Source organism: Rhamphochromis longiceps, linkage group LG19 (genome assembly GCF_057381845.1).
Source record: "Rhamphochromis longiceps isolate RC_006_pf linkage group LG19, R_longiceps_female_GT1.1, whole genome shotgun sequence".
Lineage (NCBI taxonomy): Eukaryota > Metazoa > Chordata > Actinopteri > Cichliformes > Cichlidae > Rhamphochromis > Rhamphochromis longiceps.
In genome coordinates this window covers 27,149,345-27,174,547 of record NC_140575.1, presented here as the reverse complement: position 1 = coordinate 27,174,547, position 25,203 = coordinate 27,149,345, and the positions used below count along the sequence as shown (strand labels likewise).

Below are 25,203 nucleotides of genomic sequence, written 5' to 3'. Positions count from 1 at the left end.
GGGTAAAATGTTCAGACTCTGTAAGATTTTAGTTTGTCTTATATGTGACATTGTTTTCTCCTAGCATTCTTCTGGATGAGGAGGGACACATCAAACTCACAGGTGAGCCTCATTGTTGTTTCTTTTACATCTACCTCTCACTATTCATTTTGCACACACACTTTCCTTTCCTCTACCACATTGACCTTGATTCACAGCAGTGATGGCTTTATCTCACTGACTCGTATCTCCATAACATCCTGTATATGTTCCCCAAGTTAATTATAATACTTTATCTTGAATATCTGTGATAAACCTCTTTAGAATCTCTTATCCTCAACCAGAGGAAACGAATGATAATTAAGAAGTCGCCTTAACAGAGCTCTTGTGGGAAAACTGTTTCATGTTAAAGCTTTTTGTAGCTATTATCGTGCTGCTATATAATATAATATAAGGATCCAGGTCCTTGGTTAATGTCTTGTGTGTTTTCAGATTTCGGCCTGTGTAAAGAAGCCATTGATCATGAGAAGAAAGCTTATTCCTTCTGTGGCACTGTGGAGTACATGGCACCAGAGGTCGTGAACAGGCAGGGACACACCCACAGCGCCGACTGGTGGTCGTTCGGGGTACTAATGGTAAGGAGGAAAAAACGTACTGGCTGAGCGTAAATATTACGTAAATAAATATGCCGATTACATTTTTTGTGTTTTCTCTCCCAGTTTGAGATGCTGACGGGGGCGTTGCCATTTCAAGGGAAGGACCGCAAAGAAACCATGAATCTCATTCTGAAGTGAGTACCACCTGGATTCAAGAACATCACTCATTTTTTCTTTTCTTTTAACTACTTACTCATGTCCATCAGCAAAAGCGTGTGAGTGGACTAGAGCCTATTCCACCTCACTTTGGGTGAGAGATGTGGGCTACACCTTGGACAGGAAGTCGGTAAATTACAGGGCTAACACAGTTAGACAGCTGAGCAGGCACATTCACAACTACATCTGAAGTCAATTTACAATGACCAGCTAAGTAGCTCTCAAACGTTTTGTGGCACGCCCCCCATTTGTAGGCTGAAAAAAGTTTTTTTTTTTTTGTTTTTTTTTCTCCCTCGCTCAGGAATCCCTTTTACCAACTTATTTTAATTCAGTTGTTTTCCCAGATTGTCCATGCCCAACCTGCATAGGCGGTCAGGTGGGGTATGACGTCCTAAACAGGCTCTCAGCTTAAGAACTAACCCGGAGAGTAAATTTGCAGGCACATGGAGAACACGGAAAAACTCAATTCAACACAAAAACCTGTTGCCAAATGTACTTATTCCAACATATTCCAACTGCCTCATTCTATATCCGGTGCAATAATTAAAGCTGGAAGCCCTCTTTGTGTGTTTGTGCAGGGCTCGTCTTGGAATGCCTCAGTTCCTGAGTGCAGAGGCCCAATCTTTGCTCAGGGCTTTGTTCAAAAGGAACCCTGCCAACAGACTGGGTTAGTATCAGCTCTGGAACATGACTTTGACAAATGACGGTACACACTCTATCTGATTTCACAGGGAAAGGCTGTGCTTTACATTGGTTTGTAGTTTTCTATTGTGATTGATTCTATTTGATGTTTTGCAGGATCTAATGCCGATGGCGCTGAGGAGATTAAGCGGCACGGTTTCTTCTCAACCATAGACTGGAATGTGAGTTCTGTGTGATTACATATGTGTTTGAATTTATAGCAACCATCACAGGTGGCATTCAGAACTTCAACTGCACAGCGTGAGTTAAGCTTCTTTATTCCTTTTTAGAAACTCTTCCGAAAAGAAGCAAAGCCTCCGTTCAGACCAGCGGTCGCACGTCCGGATGACACTTTCTACTTCGACTCCGAATTCACCTCCCGCACACCTAAAGGTCGAAAATCAAAAATCAATACACATTTTTTTTATTTAAAGGAGACACAGCAACATTGGGATGCACTAACATATTTGTGATTAGCTGTGCTTGTCAATAATACCTCAATGTGAAGTTTTTATAGCAGTGCCTTTTTTGTTTTCTAACATTACTGCAATAAACCTGTCTGTTTTTCCGAAGCCTTTATTTTTATTTATTATCCTGCAGACTCCCCTGGTGTACCCCCCAGTGCTGGAGCTCACCAGCTCTTCAGAGGCTTCAGCTTTGTTGCATCAACTCTGTTAGAGGAGGATGGTTCATCAGAGCCAGTGCAGGCCCCACCACATCCAGTGGTTCAGGTCAGTAGCTATTCACTCTTGGGATAGATAAATACTGGATACTGGAGCCTGTTCTGGCAGGACACAAAGAAAACCGAGAAATTTCCCCTATGACTCCTTTGGCAACAGTGGGAGGGGAAAAAACTCCCTTCTAACAGGAAGAAGCCTCCAACAGAACCGGGTTTAGGGAGGGGCAGCCATCTGCTGCGACTGGTTGGAGGTGATGGGAGGAAGTTAGGTTAACTGGTCATTTAGAGTGTCCAGTCAACTAAGTGCATGTCTTTGGACCCTGGGAGAAAGTCGGAATACCTGGAAAGAACAAACTCATGACATGGGAAGAAATTGCAAACACCACACAGAAATTCCCCGGCTAGATGGTGGTGAGGCAGCTGTGCCAACCACCACACACTGTGCTGCCCGCAACATGATCAACAGTAACTCGACACACTAAAACTGAACAATGGAAGATTATAATAATATTGGCTGGTGTGATGAGTATGAATTCGAATAGTAGGGTTTGGCACACTTCAGGCCCCTTAGTTATTCTCACATTGTATCCATCTTCTGATGGCTGTTATCAGCAGGAAAACAGACCACATCACAAGGCTCAAATCATCTCAAACTGGTTTTCTGAACATGACAGTGAGTTCATTGTACTCAAATGGCCTCCACTGTCATCAGATCTCAACCCAATAGAGCATCTGTGCACTCGAAAATTTGCAACATGGGTGTGCAGCTGGAAAATGCGCAGCAGCTGTGAGATTAAATCATGTCACTATGAACTAAAACCGCTGACGAATGTTTTCAGTTCCTTGTTGATTCTATGCTATGAAGAACTAAAGCATTTCTGAAAGTAAAAGGGAAGTGAGCCTAGTAATTAGTACCTGATGAAGTAGTCGGTGAATATGCCCATGTACTGTAATCTAAAGGTGTGGACAAAGTTATTTCAGTGTGTTATATTTCTGTCGAGTTCTGACTGCTGATGGCATGAAATAGAGACAGATTCTGTGTGTACGGTGTGCGAAAGGCAGACAGGAACACGATTAGAAAGAAACGACTCAGATGAGGTACACGGCTTCAAATCTTGTGTAATGCCTGGCAAAAGCAGTTTTTCTACTGCGTGTGTGTGGTAGATTTGAAGAGACACTTTGACAAAGAGGAAGAAATTGACTCCAGAAATAGATTTCAGCCCCTTCCCCAACATCATCAACCTCCCCCCACATGAGCTCTTGTCAGTCCGTCACTCCTCCAACGCTCATCACAATTTCAAATCTTCCTCTGCAGCAACTACACGGGAAAAACGTCCTTTTCAGCGATGGCTACGTACTGAAGGAAGATATAGGGATGGGCTCTTTCTCCGTCTGTAAACGTTGTATCCACAAAGCCACCAACACTGAATACGCTGTCAAGGTATGAACACATAAACACACACACAGGGAAAAGTTAGCTTGTGAATACAGGACAGCAAAATCTAACAAATATGTTTTTCAGTAGTTCTTCAGTAAAAGAAGGAGGAAAATATGCAGCCTTTCAAAAACATGATCCTAATGCCGTTGTTGTGCTTTTGATTTCCAGATGATTGACAAGACTAGCACAGACCCCTCTGAGGAAATAGAGATTCTGCTTAGATACGGACAGCACCCTAACATCATAACACTCAAGGATGTGGGTCTAAACACGCACTCTGTCTGACAACCTTTGTTCGCCTTGGGTGTTGAGTGTAATAAGACTCGCTGATGTTTGTTTGTCTTTCTGTCGCAGGTGTACGACAACGGTAAGCAGGTGTTCATGGTGACGGAGCTGATGCGTGGAGGAGAGCTGCTGGATCGGATCCTCAAGCAGAAGTTCTTTTCGGAGCGAGAGGCCAGCGCTGTGCTACACACTATCACCAAGACTGCTGAGTACCTCCACTCACAAGGGGTGAGGACCACTAAGACCACTAGGACTTTTAGTCCTGTTTTATATGTATGTTTTGTCTAAGGAGCTTGAAAAGAAAAGCCTTTTGGACTTCTTTGAGTTTCTTGAAGACGTTTCACCTCACCTGAGAAGCTTCTCAGTTCTAAGGTCAAATGGTGGAGAGTCCCAGATTGAAGTCCTAGGGGAGTGTCCCCCGAAGAGGGTCATGAACCCCCTTGTTGATCCTCTACCTAAACGCACGAGCCAAGGTGTGAAAATGGGTGTAGGTCACAATCAGCCAAGGTTTCGGGTGAACCCGCTGTGAAACCTAGCCCCACCCTATCATGTGACTTTGAGGTCAAATGGCATCTATTGAACCGGTTCTTTTATTCTGAAATGGCAAACCTGTGAAGCACACAATGGGTTTTTTAAAATTATTTTCTGGAGCTGTATTTGAGCAATAGTGTTTTATCAAAATAACTGCTGTGAAATAGCTCTGTCTTTTAGAAATATTAGTTAAGGTGCTATTAGAGTTTAGTTATTTGATGTTCATTTTGCTTTTTTAAGAAAACTGTTGAATAGTAGTGCCTTTGAAAACCAGGCTAAAGTCTTTACTTTTCTTTTTCTTTTTACTTTTTTATGTTTCCTGATGTTTAAAAACTTACAACACATGTCTACTTTTGTTTACTTTTTATGAATTTCTAGCTTGAAGATGTCAAACTGTGTTCATCCTTTTAATTATTTTGGTTTAGTAACAACACATAGGGGAATAATCACTTGAAGCACCTCGGTAAATAATTCAACTTCTGATTAGAATAAAATTGAAAATAATTTATAGAAGACATTTTTAAAGCAGATAAAAATGGGAAAGAATTCCACCCAAGAGTGTTTACTGACACTTTCAATCCTAATTTTCTCCCTCCATTCCACTCTTGCCCTCTTGTGTTTCAGGTAGTGCACAGAGACCTGAAGCCCAGCAACATCCTCTATGTCGACGAGTCGGGGAATCCCGAGTCAATCAGAATCTGTGACTTCGGCTTTGCTAAGCAACTGCGTGCCAACAATGGCCTGCTAATGACCCCGTGCTATACTGCTAACTTTGTAGCTCCTGAGGTGAGCAAGTGACGAGTGCGCTCGCAAGACATACTCACAAAAGTCAAGGTTCCCCCAGTCATTGTGATATATAGTAATATGTGATTCCTTCTGACTCTGCTATAGGTGCTGAAGCGTCAGGGCTATGATGAGGGATGTGACATCTGGAGTCTCGGGGTTTTGCTGTACACCATGCTGGCTGGGTTAGTAGGAACACTTGAAATCATTCTTTGAACTTTGTTCTCTCTCATTATTCTTTGCATTAACCTTACCGTCTGTCTACTTTTGTTCTCACCAGTTTCACTCCATTTGCCAACGGACCTGAAGACACTCCAAATGAAATCCTGAACAGGATAGGCCACGGCCACTTCAGTCTGACTGGTGGTAACTGGGACTCTGTGTCTGATGCCGCCAAGGTAGGAGTCAATATTTGTTAGACAACTCTTTTACTCCCTAGAAAGAATTTTTTGTTGTATTTGCGTCAACCTACAAGTTTTCCATAATATTATTATTTGGCTTTTTCTAGGACCTGGTGTCCAAGATGCTTCACGTTGACCCCCATCAGAGACTGACTGCTAAGCAGGTTCTCAAACACCCATGGATTGTCCGCAGAGACAAGCTGCCCAACAGCCAGCTCCCACACCAGGACCCCAAGCTGGTCAAGGTAACAAAACTGCCTGGAATCAGGTTAAAGGAATTCATTGATTCATTGAAGTTTTAGTAGTTGAAACTCAACATGTAGAATGATTTTTATATCATATCAGTTCCTTTTAGTGTCACCAAAATACCAATATGATTGTACACTGCAATATACTCGCATCGTGTGTTGCATTGTCGATTAGAAAACACAAGACGAGCGGGTTTTTTGCATTGCAGTAAATCAGACAACATATCAGTAATTCATACTCTCATCTGGGCTTCAATCATGATGTTGCTCTTTATGCACAGGGTGCAATGGCAGCCACCTACTCCGCCCTGAAGAACTCACAACCTACTCCAGAGCTCAAGCCCATTGAGAGCTCCTTCCTTGCTCAGAGGCGTGTTAAGAAACTTCCCTCCACATCTCTGTAGAGACTCTGAATAGCCAAACAGGTCACAGGAGTCTGATCAAAACCACACCTCCTGGCTCCAAACCACCCCGTCAGCTTGCTCGGGGACTTGGTGTCGACCCGCCAATACCAGCCAAGGAACACTGACTGTGGTCCTGCCCCCATCTTGTGACATCAGTTGTCCCGCTCTAGCTATCATCCTCCTTGTGTGGGCTCGCCAGCTGCAGCTGTTAGCCGATCTCCTTTTGCCTATCAAAATATCATGACGATGGATGGGGGCAATGAGGGCGAAAAAAAAAAAATGTAAAAAAAAATGGGTGCAGGTTTTTTGGCAGATGTTCTGGCGCCGTGTGGGTGTTTGTGCGAGTGTGTGAGCGTGTTTGTGCATGACCCGCTACAGAGTCGATGCAGCCCTGTTTTTGATGGTGACAATGAAAGTTTTCTCTTCTCATCTTTGCTGTAATTGGTTGTCATTCTCGCTGCACGCCTATCCATCTGCCTGTTTTTTGGGTTTTTTGCCGTCTGTCCGTTCTTTTTGTAGGGTTTTTGAGCTTCGTATTAGCGGTTGTGCTGCCAATTCAACCTGTGCCGACAGCACAAAACCACAGTACTGTCCAAACTGCTGTTAAATGTTTCTCAGAGAACGTTATTGATATGAATATTAAAACATTTCTGCCATAAATGCCTCTTTGGCTTTGGTACAGCCAGAATATGTGCATTCTAGAAAATGTCAGTTGCTGATGTTTTGGTTAGTGTCAATCTATGCTTGCGTTTTGTTTTATGGAGAGTGTGTGCGGACGCGTGCGTGTGTGTGTGGGCGTGTGTGTCAGTTGCATGACTTGCAGTGTGTGTCTGTACTGTCTCGCGGGATGCTGCAGAGTCATGTGCATGGTCCGGTGATGTGGCTTTCTCGTTTCGCTCCTATTCCTCTTCTCTGCTTGGTCAATCTGCTGGCAACCATTTGAGATGTCTGTTATTTTTATTACTATAAAAACTAGTAACATAGATGGCTTTCTGTGAAAGAAACCCTGCCCAAGGAACAATGTGGCATGTTAAAAATTCTATATTTGCATTGTTTTCTTTTTTTTTTTTAGTTGTTTTCACTGTGTTTCTTGGATAATGCCTATTGAATACTGTTTCCTGTGTTGGTTGTTTTTGCTGTCGATTGTTTTTTTTTTTTCTCTTTATCCAAAGAAAGTAGTGATTCAAAATAGTGAAAGACATGCTGAGCACATCGCAGCCTGTGGACTTGATGCCGCACAGGTCTCTTCTTCTGTTTAATAAGTCAGGGCTGGCTGCTGTCTTTACGGAAATAAGCACTTGTTAAAATCTCTGTCAAATCACTGGTTATAATGTCACACATACTTGCCCTTATTGTGGATTATCTTTTTTTCATTCATTATATTGGAATTCCATTTGTTGATTATCTGACTCGTTGGTATTTTATTGACACTGAATACGAGGCCTAGAGTTAAAGGTGTCTCAGTGTAAGCTTCTCCACGGAGTAGGTCCTGCTTTTAGCTCAGTGCCTAGGCCTACAGGTGAGGCGGAATGTCTTGCATGGAAAGCACACCGTAAGGATAAGAAGATGCTGTGCATGTGTAGAAGAAAAGACCTGTGTGGCTTAAGAATCTATGAAGCAGCTGTCTTACCTCAAAAGAAATCAAAGTTATATTATAATTCTTGTATGGTGGCAAAAAATCTCCCTCCTTTGTCAAAATTTATGGTAAGATGTTATTGTATGATAAAGATGAAGATTTTTATATCTTACAATATTAAAAATCGAGTTGCTATGACAAAGTGTCTGTCTTGCTTTATTGTTTTTTTTTTTAACTTCAAGTGACATTCAAGTGTATAAAAAAACACAATTCCCAGATATAGAAATATGAAAAAATATCACATTTTGAAACCTACAAAGAACACATAATACTGTAAGAGCAGTAGTACTTCTTATAACTAATAATTCTTTATGCATACAGTTTTTTGTGAGTAGCTGTTTTTCATCCACAAACAAGTATTGGTGCTGGACCCATCACTTGGTTATGCTGCTGTTGGCTCAGGCTGCTGACTTCCTTACACTGAGTACTTCTCCACTCCCGTCTTCTCACTCCCCAGTTGTTTACACAAGAAAACTGCACCCAATTAAAATGTCATCTCTCTCATAATGTGTGCCGGGGGGCTCCCATGATGCACTGAGTGTTTCCTCTTCACTGATCTCTTTCCACACTGTGTGTTTATCCACCATTTTGCATTTAATTATTAGTAACTATTAAAGTCTGACTCTCTCCTATAGTTCGCCTTTTGTCCTGTCTCCCTCTGTTCCTTTCTCATTTCCCTCACCCCCATCTGGTCGCGCTAGACGGCCGGACCTTCCATGAGCCTTGCTCTGCCAGAGGTTTCTTCCTGTTAAAAGGGAGTTTTCATTGTCATCACGTGCTTATTCACAGGGGGTTATGTGATTGTTGGGGGGTTCTTTCTAATGTTATAGATACCAATCAACGTCCCCTCTAAGCTGCGCGCGTGCGCAATTGCGCACGGCTGGCACGGTCTCTGCGCACAGGAAAAAAAAATCTAACCTGAATTGAAATTAAAATTAATACTTTAATAATTCTGTTTTGCAGTGTTAGTCAGTAAGTTACTGGCTGCTCCCGTATGGGATTAGAACGATGCCACTTTATCCCATAGTCCAGCCAATGATGCGATTCACATTCGTATATATGCAGCTAATCAACGTTGTTGACAGGCTATGACAGCGTCCTTATGTGCCGACACCGGTGTTTTAGCAAAGCGGCGTGGCTGATGTGGAGTGAAGCCACGTTAATGACAATGTGTACAACCATTGGAGACGTGAGCAGGACAGACGGAACAATTGACGGGAAAAGTGTGGACTTTATACCAGTTTTTAAATTGTGTAAAAAAAAAAAAATATGCAATGTTTCGAAAGCACTCTCCGCCTGTGCCCAAAACCCAAAGAAAACCCCACCCTTTCCTATTGGTGGAAAAATCTACCATGTCGACCAATCAAAAAATGATATGGCAACATGGCATTTAGTTGTTTAGGAAGGGGGAAGTTTTAGGAGTGACGGCAGTGTTTTGAGATGTGAGATATTTGCGATGTTCAGCGCAAATCTTGTGTAGTTGGTGTGTAGTGTAGTCAATAGTTTTCTTGTGTGTGTCAGAACAATGAGGCGACTACTGAATGTTACAGGAGTGATAAATCTGCTGTTGTTCTCTTTTATCTCATAGTGGACATAAATTATTTTTGGAGTGGCACAAATAATTTACATGGCATCAAATTTGATGCAGAACAGCTGATTGTTCTGTAAATAGTTTGAAATGTTTATTTAAAAAAAACTTGGCTGCATTTTTAGGTAAACAGCTGCAAAAAACTTTGTTGTTTGCATAACTCAGTTACCTTTTTGAAGACGTAATGATATAATTAACTGCCCAACATTGGTCATTATTTACTGTATTTTGCAGACAGAGTTACAGGACTCTCTCCCAGACCACAGACTCATAATACAAGTCAGAGCTTTATTTATTTATTTATTTATTTATTTATTTTTTAAAAAGAAAAGAAAAAAAGTTGTGTTTTCAAATTTGGAGCTCAAGATATTTTTACTTCCAATAGTGTTAACATACACAGGTCATGAAGAAGATTTTTTAAAGTTTTCATTGTAAGTGGGCTAAAGCAGTTAATTAAAAGTAGTCTAACATAAATGTAAATGCTGTAATTGGATTATTTTAATAAACCATGTGACTTGGATGGATTCGATGCTGGCGTGACCACAGTGCACACGTCTGCTGTTGCTCACAGAGGTCCAAGGGACCGCTCAGGGAGTTTGTGTGTTCGCTCAGACACATGAAAAATTAGAGGGAACATTGCTTACCATATAAAGCACATTGAGGAGACTGATGTGATTGGTGCGCCTTACAAATAAAATTGAATAGCCAGGGGTGTCTAACTCCAGGCCTCGAGGGCTGGTGTCCTAGAGGTTTTAGATATGCTAGGTCAACACACCTGAATCAAATAATTAGTTCATTTCCAGGTTTCTGGAGAACTTCAAGATATGTTGAGGAGGTAATTTAGCCATTTAAATCAGCTGTGCTGGATAAAGAACACATCTAAAACCTGCAGGACACCGGCCCTCGCGGCCTTTTCCCCCTCTTCTCTTTATCCTCATACCCCGAGTGACTATGACAAATGGCTGCTCCCCACTCTCTGAGCATTTTTCTGCCAATGGCTCTTCCTGTTCAAAGGGGTTCTTTCTTCCCTCTGTCACCATCTGCTTGATTGTTGTGAATCTAATTAAGGATGTTGTCCCTGCTTGTGAAAAACTTGACTCGATTGGGCTGGGTTGGTGCATTGATGTGTGCCTTTAATGACCTTCACTTCCTGTCTCAGCAGACCAAAGCCTGGTGTATTTCCACAGATGGTCACTGGAGGGAGATAAAGTGCAAACATACAAACATAGGTTAAATCAATCCATGCCTGCATAAGTAGATGGATTGAGGCAAAGGTCAAGGCTTGTCAACATGAATACTGTACTTCTTTATTTTTTTTATTATTCCACTATGTTTAATTATTCAAACCTCATGTTTAAAACTGCTGCTGTCACTTTTTCCCTGTGATGAAAAGCATCAGTTGGTAGACCAAATTAAAGCCACATTAAATATTGTGATTCATATTTATGCATTCGCTTGGAGACAATATCAGTGTGTGAACGACTTTCTTCTGCAGCCTCTCTCCATCTGCTCTTGCTTGTAGCATTTTAACTGTCGTGTCCCAGCTTTCCCTCCTTCAGCAATATGGCAGATTCAGCTTTATTAGTATCAGCTCTTAGTATCGCCTCATGGTTGTACTTGATGTTACCTGCTTCTGTATGCACAGATGCAATCACTTACATAACAGCCACTGCTGCTCAGCGGTTGTGGGGGAGGATGATTTATGCTGACACGGTGTGCACCATCATGTCAGAGACAAATGCAGCTATTTATTTACAGACACACATACATAGTGTGATATATTCCCACTGGTCTGTGTTTGACGTCATCTTACCAGTAAGTCACACTGCGACGAATGACTTCCTGCTCTTTTACACTTACACACACGCACACGCACACACAGACAGACTGACTGACTCAGCCTGCGGCAGCAGAAAGAAGTCACTGATATTGATTACAAAAAAACAGAAAACCATCATCTGTTTCCCATCTCAGTAGAGAATAAAGTGGTGCTGTTTTTTATCCTCATCCTGTCTCCTTAGTTTACAGCAGCTGCCAGCTGGAGTGGCTCTTCTTAGATGCTGAATTTTCCTGGGTTTTTACAACAGTGGAAGTGTCTGTGGGTGTATGTGATGGTGCATTCTTGTCTGATCTGAGCTGTAAAAGAGGACACTCTGTATGGATGAATATTTTAGGTGAAATTCCTCGCTATTTTTGGATGTCTTTCTGGCTGTGTTTTTGTTTTATTCTGTCTGATGTGAGTTGGTTGTGAAGTGCTGCTTCGAGCATCTCCAGAGGTTCTGTTAAAATAAATACAAAATCTATTATTGAATCTTAATCTTGTCTTTTCTATCCTACACAGCAGCCTCCAGCGTGAATTTAAAATTTTATTGCAACAAAATAACCACATTTATAATTAGTTCTTACCTCCACATATAGATAAAAACATAAATGTGTTGGTGTGGAACGATGGCGGTATGTCTCGTCTCAGTGACTTATCAATAACAGAAGTACAGTGATTGAGTACATGTTCAAGGAGCCAATCTGAAATGACTTGAGTTTTATGATTTGGTATATTATGATGGGTAAATGATGCGTACACTTTCATCATAAAGGAATGGACATGGTCATGTCAAATCTAACCCTTGAGCCGGGCGATCGTGGCTCAAGAGTTGGGAGTTCGCCTTGTAATCGGAAGGTTGCCGGTTCGAGCCCCGGCTTGGACAGTCTCGGTCGTTGTGTCCTTGGGCAAGACACTTCACCCACTGCCTACTGGTGGTGGTCAGAGGGCCCGGTGGTGCCAGTGTCCGGCAGCCTCACCTCTGTCAGTGCGCCCCAGGGTGGCTGTGGCTACAATGTAGCTTGCCATCACCAGTGTGTGAATGTGTGTGTGAATGGGTGGATGACTGGATATGTAAAGCGCTTAGGGGTCCTTAGGGACTAGTAAAGCGCTATATAAATACAGGCCATTTACCATCCAAGTTTCGCAGCAGCAATTGGGAGTAAGACTTTTTTCTTTCTATATTCTGTTGTCCAGTTTTAGTGAGCTTGTGCAAACTGCAGCCTCAGCACTTGGTGTGTTCTTCTGCTGCAACCTATTTAATCTCCCAAAATACTCTTTTGCTTTCCTTGGCTGTAACGAGTAGTTATTTGAATTACTGACAACAACAACCATGCCATGGCTGCTCAGTTTGAACCTCAGCAGGTCATCTTGATTATGTCTACATGCCTAAATGCATTCAATTGCTGCCAATTAGTAGATTCGATATTTGTTTTAACAAGCAGCTGAACAGGTGTACCTAATAAAGTGTCCAATAATGTCTGTGACAATGAGTGCTCCAGCTATAAAGGAACTAACCACCACTACTGCAGTTGTAGAGACCTAAGAGTCACCATTACAGTAGTTAAATATAAAAATAAATAAAACTGAGAATCCAGTACTTCAAATCTGTGTTCCATGTATAACCATATCCAACATTTTTGCCTTATAATATTTTCCATATCCTTAGGATCCATACTGCTACATACCCCACTACAGATAACTTGTCCTTAAGACAAACCGCAAAAAGAAGCTCACAATACTGTTATACAATTCTAATACTAGTTAATTTGACCCAAATAGATTCAGCAATCAGAAGGCACACAGATCCTCTAACTCCTCACACGTGCACGCATCAAATACAAACACAGCACACAGATTAAAGTAATCTGGAACAGAGATTGAGAACGGACGTTAATCACAATTTTAGTTTCGCGGGTAGAGGAGAGACATTGGTGAAATGGGGTGAAAGATAATTGTTTCTGAGAAGGATTTTGCACTTAGACTCAATTAATTCTGTATATTCTGTGACAGAATGACTTGTTTTTCTGAGTGTGAAAAATGTGTGAGTACATGAGGCTTTTTTTTTTTTAAAAAAAAGAAGCTTCCTCTTCTTTTCAGACAGGCCCCGTCTTGCCAGTCAAATTGTTCGCCAGTGATGATGGCAAAGCGCGCGTACAGCTGTGTATTCAACATTCGGGATTGGAGTGGAGTGAGTGGTTTTTAACTGTGGAATGTTACACAACCAGTAGAGTCTTCCAAAAATGGAAATCATGTTGGAGAAAAAATAAGAAAACTCCACTGAGGAATCTTTCCCTTGATCCCTAAAGGATTTACTCACACAAGCCATCGTGCTTATTGTATATATATTTCTTTTATGTATATCTAAAAGAAATTGTAAAGCATGTATTAGCTCCATATGGTGTTTCATGTAGACACTTTAACACCATGCAACATTTCCATAATAACAAAGTTTTATCCTGAGCCTTTAAATTTCTCTCAGCCCTTTCATCTCTTCCCGAAAATCACAATGTCTTCTTCAGAACTGCAATCTCTGTCATGTTGTTGTTTCAGATCTTTTTTTAAATAGCAGGATAAAAGCCTGAAGAGCATCTTTGGGGTTTTTTGGCATTTAATCTTCCTATAAGCACTTATAATCCTGCCTCCACTCTCGCTTCTTGTTTGCTTCATTATCTGTGTAATTTTCTGTGTTGGATCCTGCTCTGTCTTCTCTCTGGAGATGAGTAAAGCTAAGAGCAGGAAGAGAGCAGTTGGTGTTACTGCTAATGCATTGTCAATCCTCAGATAAAAGCAAAGAGCAGAGTGAACACTGAAATATGCATGCACGTAGATGCTCGCAGAAATACAAGTCAACCTCTGACCTGCTAAAAGCTTCAGTTGTTGATTCAATCTAGCAGAGGGCAGTTATTTAAAGCATCACTTCTTACTGTAAGGCTCTGAATGCAGCAGTGTTACCCTTTCAAACTGTCTAAGTATGCGTGTCCTTTCAGGTGTGTTTGAGTGAACTCACCCTGTGTCTTACTTTACATATACACTGATCATATCACTTGCAACCACAGGATGAAGCAGTCAATACTTGTCTAGACAGAGAGGGTGTGCACTAGGGATCACAGCAAGACGGGGTGAAAAGTCAGGGTACTCTATCACGATGATGTAACCAGATCATACTGACTAAAATGGTTAGACTAGTCATTAGTTTACATACAATACAGCTCGGAAACATGAGAGTATTTTTCAGTATTTAATGTTGCTGCATTGCAGTAAAAAGGTGAAACGTGTAGAAAGTTCAATTCAATCCAATTCAATGTGCTCGGTTTGCAGAATTGATGTTCAATTCAATTTTATTTATACAGCACCAAATCACAACTGCATCGAGGCGCTTTATATTGTAAGGTAGACCCTACGATAATACCTGCAGAGAAAAACCCAACAATCATATGACCCCCTATGAGCAAGCGCTTTGGCAACAGTGGGAAGGAAAAACTCCCTTTTGACAGAAAGAAACCTCCGGCAGAACCAGGCTCAGGGAGGCGCGATAGATAGTCCCTGTCAGTACTCTTGCTGCAGCATTTTGGATTAGCTGAAAGCTTTTTAGGACATCCTGATAATAATGAATTACAGTAGTCCAGCCTGGAAGTATTAAATGGATGAACTAGTTTTTCAGCGTTACTCTGAGAGAGGATATTTCTAATTTTTAAGATATTGCACAAATGGAAGAAAGCAGTCCTACATATTTGTTTAATATGAATTTAATAAGAATGACGTGTTTAAAATGAGGATTACAACACTGCAGCAATAGTTTAGTTTAAAGAGCAACTCTGCAGCAGAGACATTGAGCTGTTAGCCGTTAGCATGCGTCCGTACTACCTGCCCTGGGAGTTCTCGCATGTTATCGCGATAACAGCGTATGTCCCCCCCCCTCGGCCAACGCGGATGCAGCCTGTGACTCTCTCCACTCTGTGGTCAGCAGACTGCAAACACAATCACCGAGAGCCCTTCTCATAATATCAGGGGACTTCAATCATGCCTCACTGGACTCCACACTGCCCACCTTCACCCAGTATGTGACCTGCCCAACCAGAGTCAATAAAACACTGGACTTACTGTATGCCAATGCAGAAGAGGCATACAGTTCATCACCTCTCCCTCCCCTGGGCAGATCTGATCACAACCTGGTGCACCTTGTCCCTGTGTATGAGCCCTTAGTGCGCAGGGAGCCACCAGCCACCCGCACAGTACAGAGATGGTCAGAGGAGAGCGAGGAGGCTCTTAAGGATTGTTTTGAGTCGACTGTGTGGGAGGTGATTTGTGATGACCACGGAGAGGACATCGACAGCCTTACTACATGCATTACTGACTATATAAACTTCTGTGTGGATAACACTGTACCTACTAGGACTGTACGGTGTTTCTCCAACAACAAACCTTGGATTACCCCAGAAATTAAAACCGTCCTCAAGCAGAAGAGGAGGGCCTTCAAATCCAGAGACAAAGAGGAGTTGAAAAGGGTGCAGAGAGAGCTGAGGGGACTGATAAGGAATGGGAAGGAGAGCTACAGGCAGAAGATGGAGAACCAGCTTCAACAAAACAACGTTGGTGAAGTCTGGAGAGGCCTCAGAACCATCTCGGGCCACAAACAGCAGAACTCTCTGCCTGGGAGGGATGTGAGGTGGGCAAATGAACTGAATCATTTCTTCGACAGATTTGATTCAGCCATGAGGCAGTCTGCAACATCGGCTGCAGACTCACCCACCCCCACTGCTGCTGTTCCACCTCAGACACTTCACACCTCCTCTATTCACCCTGCTCACTCCCCCCCACCCCCAACAACAGCATCCAATACACACTCAACACAAGGCTCCAGCCTGTCTCTCTCAACCACCCAGGTTAGGAGGGAACTGAGGAGGATTAATGGCAAGAAGGCAGCGGGTCCAGATGGCATCAGCTCGAGGGTCGTCAGGTCCTGCGCGGACCAACTGTGTGGGGTGATGGAGCACCTCTTCAACCTGAGCCTGAGGTTGGGAAGAGTCCCACAGCTCTGGAAAACCTCCTGTGTTGTACCAGTGCCAAAGACTTCACGCCCCAAGGACCTCAACAGCTACAGGCCGGTGGCTCTGACATCCCACCTGATGAAGACCCTGGAGCGGTTGGTCCTGGCTCAGCTTCGGCGCCTAATAAGCTCATCACTGGACCCACTTCAGTTTGCCTACCAGCCTGGCATTGGAGCGGATGATGCCGTCATTCACCTCCTACATCGTTCCCTCGCTCACCTGGAGACCGCTGGAAGCACTGTGAGAATCATGTTCTTTGATTTCTCCAGTGCCTTCAACACCATTCTTCCCTCGGTTCTAAAGGACAAGCTGGAGAACTCTGGAGTGGACCATCACCTCACTACCTGGATCCTGGACTACCTCACCGACCGACCACAGTATGTGAGAACTCAGGGCTGTGTGTCGGACAGGGTCGTCTGCAGTACGGGGGCCCCACAGGGAACGGTTCTGGCTCCGTTCCTCTTCACCATCTACACTGCAGACTTCTCCCACAATTCCACCCAGTGCTTCCTGCAGAAGTTCTCTGATGACTCTGCAATAGTCGGCCTCATCACTGATGGGGACGACAAGGAGTACAGAGGTCTGACCCAAGACTTTGTGGACTGGTGCCAGCTGAACTACCTCCAGATCAACGCCAGTAAAACCAAGGAACTGGTGGTAGACTTCCGCAGGCACAAGCATTCTCCACTGCAACCACTGAACATCCAAGGTATGGACATTGAGGCTGTGGACAGCTACAGGTACCTTGGTGTTCATCTGAACAATAGACTGGACTGGACTCATAACTCAGACGCCCTCTACAGGAAAGGGCAGAGCAGGCTGTACTTGCTGCGGAGACTCAGGTCGTTTGGAGTGGAGGGCCCACTCCTGAAGACCTTCTATGACTCTGTTGTGGCTTCTGCTATCTTTTATGGTGTGGTCTGCTGGGGCGGCAGCATCTCTGCTGGGGACAGGAAGAGACTGAACAGGGTGATCCGAAGGGCCAGCTCTGTTCTAGGATGCCCTCTGGACCCAGTGGAGGTGGTGAGTGACAGGAGAACGACGGCTAAGCTGTCATCCCTGTTGGACAACATCTCCCACCCCATGCAGCAGACTGTGACAGCACTGAGCAGCTCCTTCAGTGGGAGACTGCGGCACCCACGGTGTGGGACGGAGAGATTTCGCAGGTCTTTCCTCCCCACTGCTGTCAGACTCCATAATAAAGACTTTAACTGATCAAGCACACACATCCATACATATGCAATAATACTAAGTGCAATAATCCTTTCTGTCATCGTTGTATTTTTACTCAGTTGTATATAGTATTTGTATTTGTATTCTATTTTTATCTTATTGTATATTTATTTTATTGTATTCTACTGTATATAGTATTTTATTCTATTCTGTACAGTTGTGTACTGTATTTATTCTTATTGTATTCTAATTTTTGCCTCATAACTTTTGCACTGTCCACTTCCTGCTGTGACAAAACAAATTTCCCACGTGTGGGACTAATAAAGGTTATCTTATCTTATCTTATCTTAAATACAAAAAAATAAGAAGACACTGGCACTCTGAATGTTAGATGCTGGCTTTCAGTTCTCTTTGTTTTCCTAGTTAAATTTTTTTACCTTTGTGTTTATAAAGCACCTTTAAAAAAAGTTACAAAGTCCTCAACAATGATAAAAGCGACCGATATGACAAATTTAAGTTAAGAAATAAACACAATAAAAATGTTAAAAATAATTTCCAGTTCAAAAGAATGAAGAGTTCTTTTGTGATCTCCATGATGATACTGTTGGATGTAGTTGATGGTCACAGAATATTTTTGGTAGGCTGGTCACTCTGTTCCAAGTTTTTTTTTTCCATTTGTGGATAATGACTCTCCTTGTGGTTCATTGGCGCTCCAAAGCCTAACGAATGGCTTTGTAACCCTTTTCAGACTGATGGATGTTAATGACTCTGGCATGATTTCTTGGTTCAACAGTTCTGGCACTAATCAGGCCTGGGTGCGGCCACTGAAATTGAACTCAGAGGTTTACTGGGGTTATCTTTGTATTATATTAAAATGTGTTTGATGATCTAAAACATCCACGTGCAACCAATGTGCAAAAAACGAAGAAATTAGAAAGGAAGCAACTACTTTTCAGTGCTGTATCATAGTGATTCATTGTGTTTTCTGTCAATTACTGCATTAAATCTTTGAAGGAGACCTATAAGTGGTAAAATTCACAAAAGTGTTTGTTCTCAAATTCATCTTTTACAGACATGAAGGTGAAGCAATTTAACAGACAAAGTTATGCAATTTGCTGGAAAGACTGCACATTCACATATGAGTAAAACAAGCGTCAGGGTGTGAGGGAGAAGTGATACTGAGCAGCAGGCAATAAAAGAAGGGAGAAATTGAAACATAACCCCCACCCCCCTGTTTTTGCTATTTTATGTCAAGGCGGTGTTGCTAGGGGTAACCATCCGAGCAAGAAAGGAAAAAAAGGAAAATGGAGAGACCAGCTTGTAAGAGGGATGGCAGCAGAGAGGCTGGGAGAATAGGAAGCAAGTGAAAGAGTGCAGAAAAAAAGAGAGCGACCTGATACTACTGCATCTCTCGCTTGAGTGAGCAGAGCTGATCAAAGCTGTGCTCCAGATGATGATGACGACGACGAAGCAAAATAGTCAAGCAGCGGACGAGACAGCCTGCCAACATCAGCAGTAGAGCGGGAGGCTGCCCAATCATCAGCTGACATGCTCATGAGTTCAGCAGCCAATGAAATGCCGCACAACCACTCAGACGCAGAGACGGCACAAGCCTGGCTCAGATCTCTTATTAATGAATGGAGCCGTTCCCAGGCTGCATCACAGCACACCTCTGCACTCCCTGCTCGGCTGCTCTCTCAACTGACACAGGAAAACTGGGAGAAAACATCAACAGTGACAAAAAGGACAGCAGCAGCACAGGAAGAGTCAAAAACTGGCTATGAAGAGACGACAAAAGAACACAGAAACCCACAATGAAGACACAACTGAGTACATGACGGAAGCCATTAAAAGCCCGGATTCAGAGCCTGATCTTGAGCCACCGGATTCTCCATCGTCATCATCATCATCTTCCCCCCCTCTTCCTCCGTTAGCCATGCCACCTTCTGGATCTGCCTCAGCTCTCCTGGCTCTTGCATCTCCAGCCACCAGGCGCTCCATTTCCATGGGAGACTTCCGGAGGGTGACAGGGGCTCTGCTAGCAGGTTCGGAACCCCCGTCCACCTCTGCCACGGCCCCCTCCTCCAAACTTGTCACCCCCAGCTCCAGCATGGAGTTCGAGGCAGCTCGGCGACGCCTCCTGGAGGTAGAGGAGCGCCAACGTGTCATCAGAGAGATGGAAAAGCGACTGGAAGAGCTCAGGGAAGTGTTTGTGCGCTCCGAGCAGGAGGTGGTGCTTCACGGGGAACTGGTGTCGCAGATATCAAGTGCAGCCCAGCAGGGGGAGCTGTACGTGGCGGAGAACAGCCAACGGCTCAAGAAAGGCCTGAAGTTCAAGAAGCATCGGCCTACCATCGTTTTTTCCTCTATGCTTGGACTTCGCACGTGCCTCCCCTGGTCTATGAAGCTAAAATAGCTAACATTTCATCCATAACTTTAGAAATGTGCTTTAAATAACTGGGAAGACAGACTTCCGTTCTTTAGCTATCACTCATTGACACGGCTGCTCTCTAGTTTCCACCTTTTCTTTTCTTGTTTCCTGAGGCTGGTCCTCGGGGGGCTTTAGAGTGCCTACAATAATCACAGTTGCTAGTAAAGAGCTTTCCTTTCAGTGTATTACTGAGGAATTTTTTTGATTAGGAAACTAATCAAGCCAGTACCAGTGCAATGTGTACAGGATGTCATTAGTTCTCTATTTTTTCCGCTTGCAGTTTGTTGTGAGGCTGGAGTTGCACAGGAGAGATTCAGATAGAATCTATCTGTGGTGCATGGATGAGTCATATTTCAGGTGATGTGCAAGGAGAGGTTTAGACTGTGAGGTACCGAGAGCTTCCGTGTATATGGCTTAAGTTATACGGCTATGAGAATTATGTAATATTTACCCATTCACAAAATGGAAAAGAAACAACTCTGTGAATTGATTTAAGAAAAAAAAAAGATGAAGAAAGGATGAAAGCATCTGCGTTTTTGGCCTCGTTGTGAGGGAAGTGAAGGGCAGTGAAAGAGCAAGCTAAAGATTGCTGCAGTGTTATGTAAAACCAAGTATGCAGGAACAGGAGATGTAAGAACCAGAAAAATAGAAAAGGAACAAATCTAGAACTTAGATGGCTTTTACCTACAAAGTAAACGTGCCTTGGCTTCTCTGAGACCACTCGTCCACTACCACAGCATCTGCTTCTGGCAGCATAAACAAGGAAAGACAGCAGGAAAGAAATTCGGGCTGGAAGAGTTCCACCTGTGGCCTCTTTTTATCCAGTCACCTAGCAACCAGTTGTCTCTCTATCCTAAATCCTCTTGCGCAAACATACAGAATGTATCCAGCAGAGAGCTGTAACTACAACACTATGATTTGGCTTTAGAGATCTACTGAAGGATTTAGGCGCTAATAATTCTACTTATTTAAAAATCTACTAGAACTGCCTGCGTAGGAAGAAATACTATTGATAAAAGCTTGTGGCTAACACGGTTTATGATTTGGGGCTACACCCATGCATCTATCATTTAGAAAACTAGAGCATCACCATTTGCTGATTGTGTCTTGGTGCTGCATGTGACTGTAAGAGTTGCAGCGGCTCCCCCTGTGATTGCACTCTTAAGTTAGATAAGTAGTTCACATTCAGGGTTTATTTGTGAGATGTGTATGAACATCCAGAATATATATATTTGTCTCGTTATATTAAGTGATCAACCTGTAATTACATTGTAATCCTTAATGCACTGCAAAGCATTGTCCCATGTGCAGAAGGTGACCTAATTTTTACATATAGATTGCTCTCATTTTTTTGCCCCAGTTCTTCATTTCATTCCACCCATTTCTTTTGTCTTTGGATTAACAATGACAAAGTATCTCTTGTATTCACCTGATCCACCAATCCCTTGCTTCAGCTAGGTCTGAGTGTCCAGAATTCACAGCCAGTACTCCGGGGACATCTATTTCCGGCATTTGAAGGTTATAGCAAAGAAGCAAGCACTCAATTTCAGTGCAGCATATGTTGAAAAAAAGCATGTATAGAGCTGTGAGTTCGTGCTGGTTTCCATCTACGTGTGCTACTTTTCAAAAGAATCAAAAAAGGGTTTTCACAATCCCTGATGGTGCTTTGTTTGCTCTCCTATTATAAACGACCTCTCTGAAGAACAAAGGAGCAGGGCTCGTCATGTGACGGTGTCATTGCTTTCTGTAGGTTTCTACAAAATCCCGTGAGTTTAGGCATTCCTGTTGTAAATGTTTCAGAGATGATGCATCACAGAGTCTGTGACTCTGTAAAGTAAGGAATTTCAAAAGAAACTCGTAAAGCGTTCAGTTTCAGAATCATGCAGTCAATGTGAGGAAAAAAAACAAGCAAAAAAAACAAGATGCATGTTAAAGTAGATGTGACAACTAAAGCATAAGCTTAAATTTTATAGGATTGAAAGCAGTGAGAGAAATAGTTGGGGTATTTTCTAACTTTCATTTTAAAGGCTTAAATGGTCTGTTTGTCTAAGTTTCTTTTCAGCACAATATAAAGGGGGTACTCCATGAATTTTACACATAAATTTCAGCTCGCTTGTAAATAGAAAACCACTAGGACTGTGAAAACTGATGCAAAATGGAGAGATTATTCAAAAATCTGATTTGGAAGACAAAGAGGTCTATCAAGAAAGCTCCTCAACTTTGTTACCTTACAGAATCACTGGAGTACCCCTTCAAGCAAAGGAAACGGCATCTTCAGTGTTACCGCTGAGCAACCGACCTTATCACTGAATGTTGACTAACTCTATTTAAGCATTCCACATGACTAAGGTATTTATCTACTGCTTGCTTGTGCACATATACCAAACGATATTCAGCTCTGCTAGTTGATAGCAAAATGCTTTGCAGAACAAAACGGTCTCATAGGCCTTAAACGTGTATTCATGGTCCTATGTATATAGCTTGAGTTATAACTGATCATCCAGCTGACCTATACTGTAGATTGCTTTCAATATGCCTTATCCAGTATGTGTGCATTGGCAGTTCCTATACCGATGGTAATGATATATGAACAGGTTAACTCATGGCCATCATAGACCTCATCCTGAAGCATCTTTGTCTGAACAGGAAAAAACCCACACTAGTCATGCACTGCTGTGGGACTGCACCTTTTGTGTTTTCTATGAATGAAAATAACAACAACTATGTTTCCCAAAGATCTCTGGGCCCACTTGCAGAATGAATGTAATGTTTATTGCTATTTTTTTTTTTTTTTTTTTTTTGCTGTTTGTTATCTTTTTTCTTCCAATATAATAATTACCGTACATGTATCTTTTTTGGACCTGTGGTTTGCAAAAAACAAAACAGAAAAATGCTCTTGTGTTCATTCTGTACTGCTGGAATTACTTAAACTTTTGATACGAGGGATTTTAACTCTTTTTGAAGATGTGGAAACTATTACCACAATTGCATCTCTTTACAGCCCTTTACAGACTCAGACGCTGGCCGACCACAGATCCAAAACTACTTTTCTGATTGCTATTCATCCTTAGAACGTTTTTAATATTTTGTGTTTGTTACTGTGTGATGTGGTATAATATATATATAAATATATTTATGTTGTAAGATTTTCATTTCTGGTAAATCAGGTGTCGAATATTCACAGTATGATATTTTTACTGATTGAGAGCTGTATATTCTACTATAGTATGAATGTTAAATCAGATTTTAGTCAATGTTATATGCTTAACTGCAGGGTTGTGGCCACTGATTTTCTCTCAGTGTTAAAAATTGAGCTGAAATGGAAGTTAATTATCTCCTGAACCTTGATGTAACTGATGTACTTTTGAAAAACAGGCTTGTGGTTTTTGCTGGAAAGTGAAATACTGAATGTTCTGCCCTGTTTTCTTATTTTGCTTGAATTTGCTACTACTTCTTTTTGCTCTCTTGACACTGTTACAAAATTGAGGCACAGAGCCACATTGTGCAAGGCTAGTATGATTTCATTTTAAGCATTATAGGGGTGTTTTTTTTTTTTTGTAAAATAGCCTGAATTATTAGAATAAATGGACTTAATGATTCAAATGCTGCAGAAATGGGCTGCTTTTTTTCCTCCTTCCCCAGAACCTGCTAATATAAAGTGCTCAAATTTCAGATGGAATCTCTAAATTTAATCTGTCTCGTTGCGTGGGAGGTTTAAGAACTATTAGGGTCACCTTGCAGCAGCAGCTTGCAGTAGCTCACAGCAGTGTAGGCCCAGGTCAGCAGAAAACTGCTTTTTTGACGTAACTGCTGCAGGCCAGAAAGGAACAAACTGTGAAAGCATCATCCAGCAAATACATTTAGCATGTCTTACCAGTGAGTGTGCCATTTAGCCATTTGCTTGTCCATTAGAGTCCTTTCTTAGCTCATTATGCAGTTAAGTGGAAGCTTGATAACCCTCTGTTCAGGGAAATTGCATAATTACTCAAATATATCCCACTTCTAAGTGCTCATTATTGCAAACAAGTATGTCTTATATCACTTTAAGCCAGTGATTTTACTGCTTCTCAGTTAATAAGAAGCATGTGTATGGGTTTTACACAGATTTCACTATCTTGAGTATTAGGAAGTTAGTATAATCTCCATTACATTTTATTAATTTTAAGAGTTTGCAAATTTATATTCAAACCTATTATATTTACAAAAAATTGCTTTGGAATCATTAATTTTACTCCACATTTTATAGATGCCTATAATATTTCAGTGTATTACATTAAATTATATTTGTGCATTCTTGTATTCGTGTATGTAATGATAAAATAGATAAGCCTATTAGCGAACGGATGTTTGTTATTTAAAGGTTTTCAGAAAATAATATTTTACAGCTGACATTTATATACTCTGGGTGTACTAGTACAGCCAGACAGGACAACGGATATGGGTTTACACAAGGGCTGCTCAGCCAGCAGAACAGACTAGTATGTGGTAGAGTGAGTTATTATCCTGGCTGTTAGTTAAGTGTTATGTAAGTGACAGGTTGGAATTTGGTCATCCTGGCTCTGGGACAGAGGGTTGGGGATAAGCAACATCTGGATGGAGAGTAAGTGAAGCTGGAATAACACAGAACTGTAGAGAATACAGCCAAGAGAGACGGCTGAAGAGATTTAGCTGTAGGAAGTCATTTAAGAATAAAATGGGGGGTAATATCGGAAAAAGAAAAAGGTGGAAAAGCAAATGTCAAAATTAAAATTCAATTTATTCTTTTTTTTAAAAAAGAGGTTTTAACCTGTTGATTAGAACAAAGTAATTTTTTGCAGGTCTTATATTAGACTCTAAAGATCTTAAATGAGTTCAGGTTTTCAGAATATGGACTATTAGGGATTAGTGTATTCTTAAGTATTATAAGTCACACATTTCATAATCTGGCAGTGTTGAGCCTAGATTATACTGTGTCGCAGCCACAGGCAGCTGGAGACAAGACAGTAAAGTGCATTTTAATCTCCCTGATTGCTGTCTCGAGTTACCATTCCACCAACTTTTAATAATGTGCTGAAATAAATGGACTGGTTTGTATATAGCACTTCCCTACTTCACTTAAGCACTCAAAGTACTTTATGCAACCCATGTCTTATATCACTTGCACACCGATTAACACATCCAGAGCGAATCGGGCTTCAGAATCTCGCCCAGTAACAGTTTGGCACAATAACTCAATCAGCCAGGGATCGAACCACCAACCTTATGATTAGTAGATGACATCCCTG

The 25,203-nt window shown here is 42.0% G+C and overlaps 2 protein-coding genes across 5 annotated transcripts in view; both read left to right on the top strand.

The window, feature by feature from the left end:
- rps6ka1 (ribosomal protein S6 kinase a, polypeptide 1) overlaps positions 1-8,006 on the top strand; it is a 53,279-nt gene extending 45,273 nt beyond the window's left edge. For all 4 annotated transcript variants that reach the window (XM_085392357.1, XM_085392355.1, XM_085392356.1 and 1 more), the window contains 15 exons: positions 65-102; positions 472-614; positions 699-769; positions 1,370-1,458; positions 1,590-1,654; positions 1,763-1,865; positions 2,073-2,203; positions 3,467-3,592; positions 3,758-3,847; positions 3,944-4,102; positions 5,030-5,191; positions 5,297-5,373; positions 5,469-5,586; positions 5,697-5,834; positions 6,119-8,006. In XM_085392357.1, the coding sequence (XP_085248483.1) occupies positions 65-102; positions 472-614; positions 699-769; positions 1,370-1,458; positions 1,590-1,654; positions 1,763-1,865; positions 2,073-2,203; positions 3,467-3,592; positions 3,758-3,847; positions 3,944-4,102; positions 5,030-5,191; positions 5,297-5,373; positions 5,469-5,586; positions 5,697-5,834; positions 6,119-6,241 (1,633 nt within the window). In that variant the 3' untranslated portion in view covers positions 6,242-8,006. The remainder of the gene's footprint in view (positions 1-64; positions 103-471; positions 615-698; positions 770-1,369; positions 1,459-1,589; positions 1,655-1,762; positions 1,866-2,072; positions 2,204-3,466; positions 3,593-3,757; positions 3,848-3,943; positions 4,103-5,029; positions 5,192-5,296; positions 5,374-5,468; positions 5,587-5,696; positions 5,835-6,118) is intronic.
- An 11,261-nt stretch (positions 8,007-19,267) lies between these two features.
- Positions 19,268-21,419, top strand: LOC146646933 (uncharacterized). The gene has a single exon (XM_085392138.1). It carries the CDS (start codon positions 19,289-19,291, stop codon positions 19,922-19,924), a length of 636 nt encoding a protein of 211 aa, XP_085248264.1. The 5' UTR covers positions 19,268-19,288; the 3' UTR covers positions 19,925-21,419.
- The last annotated feature ends 3,784 nt before the right edge of the window (positions 21,420-25,203 follow it).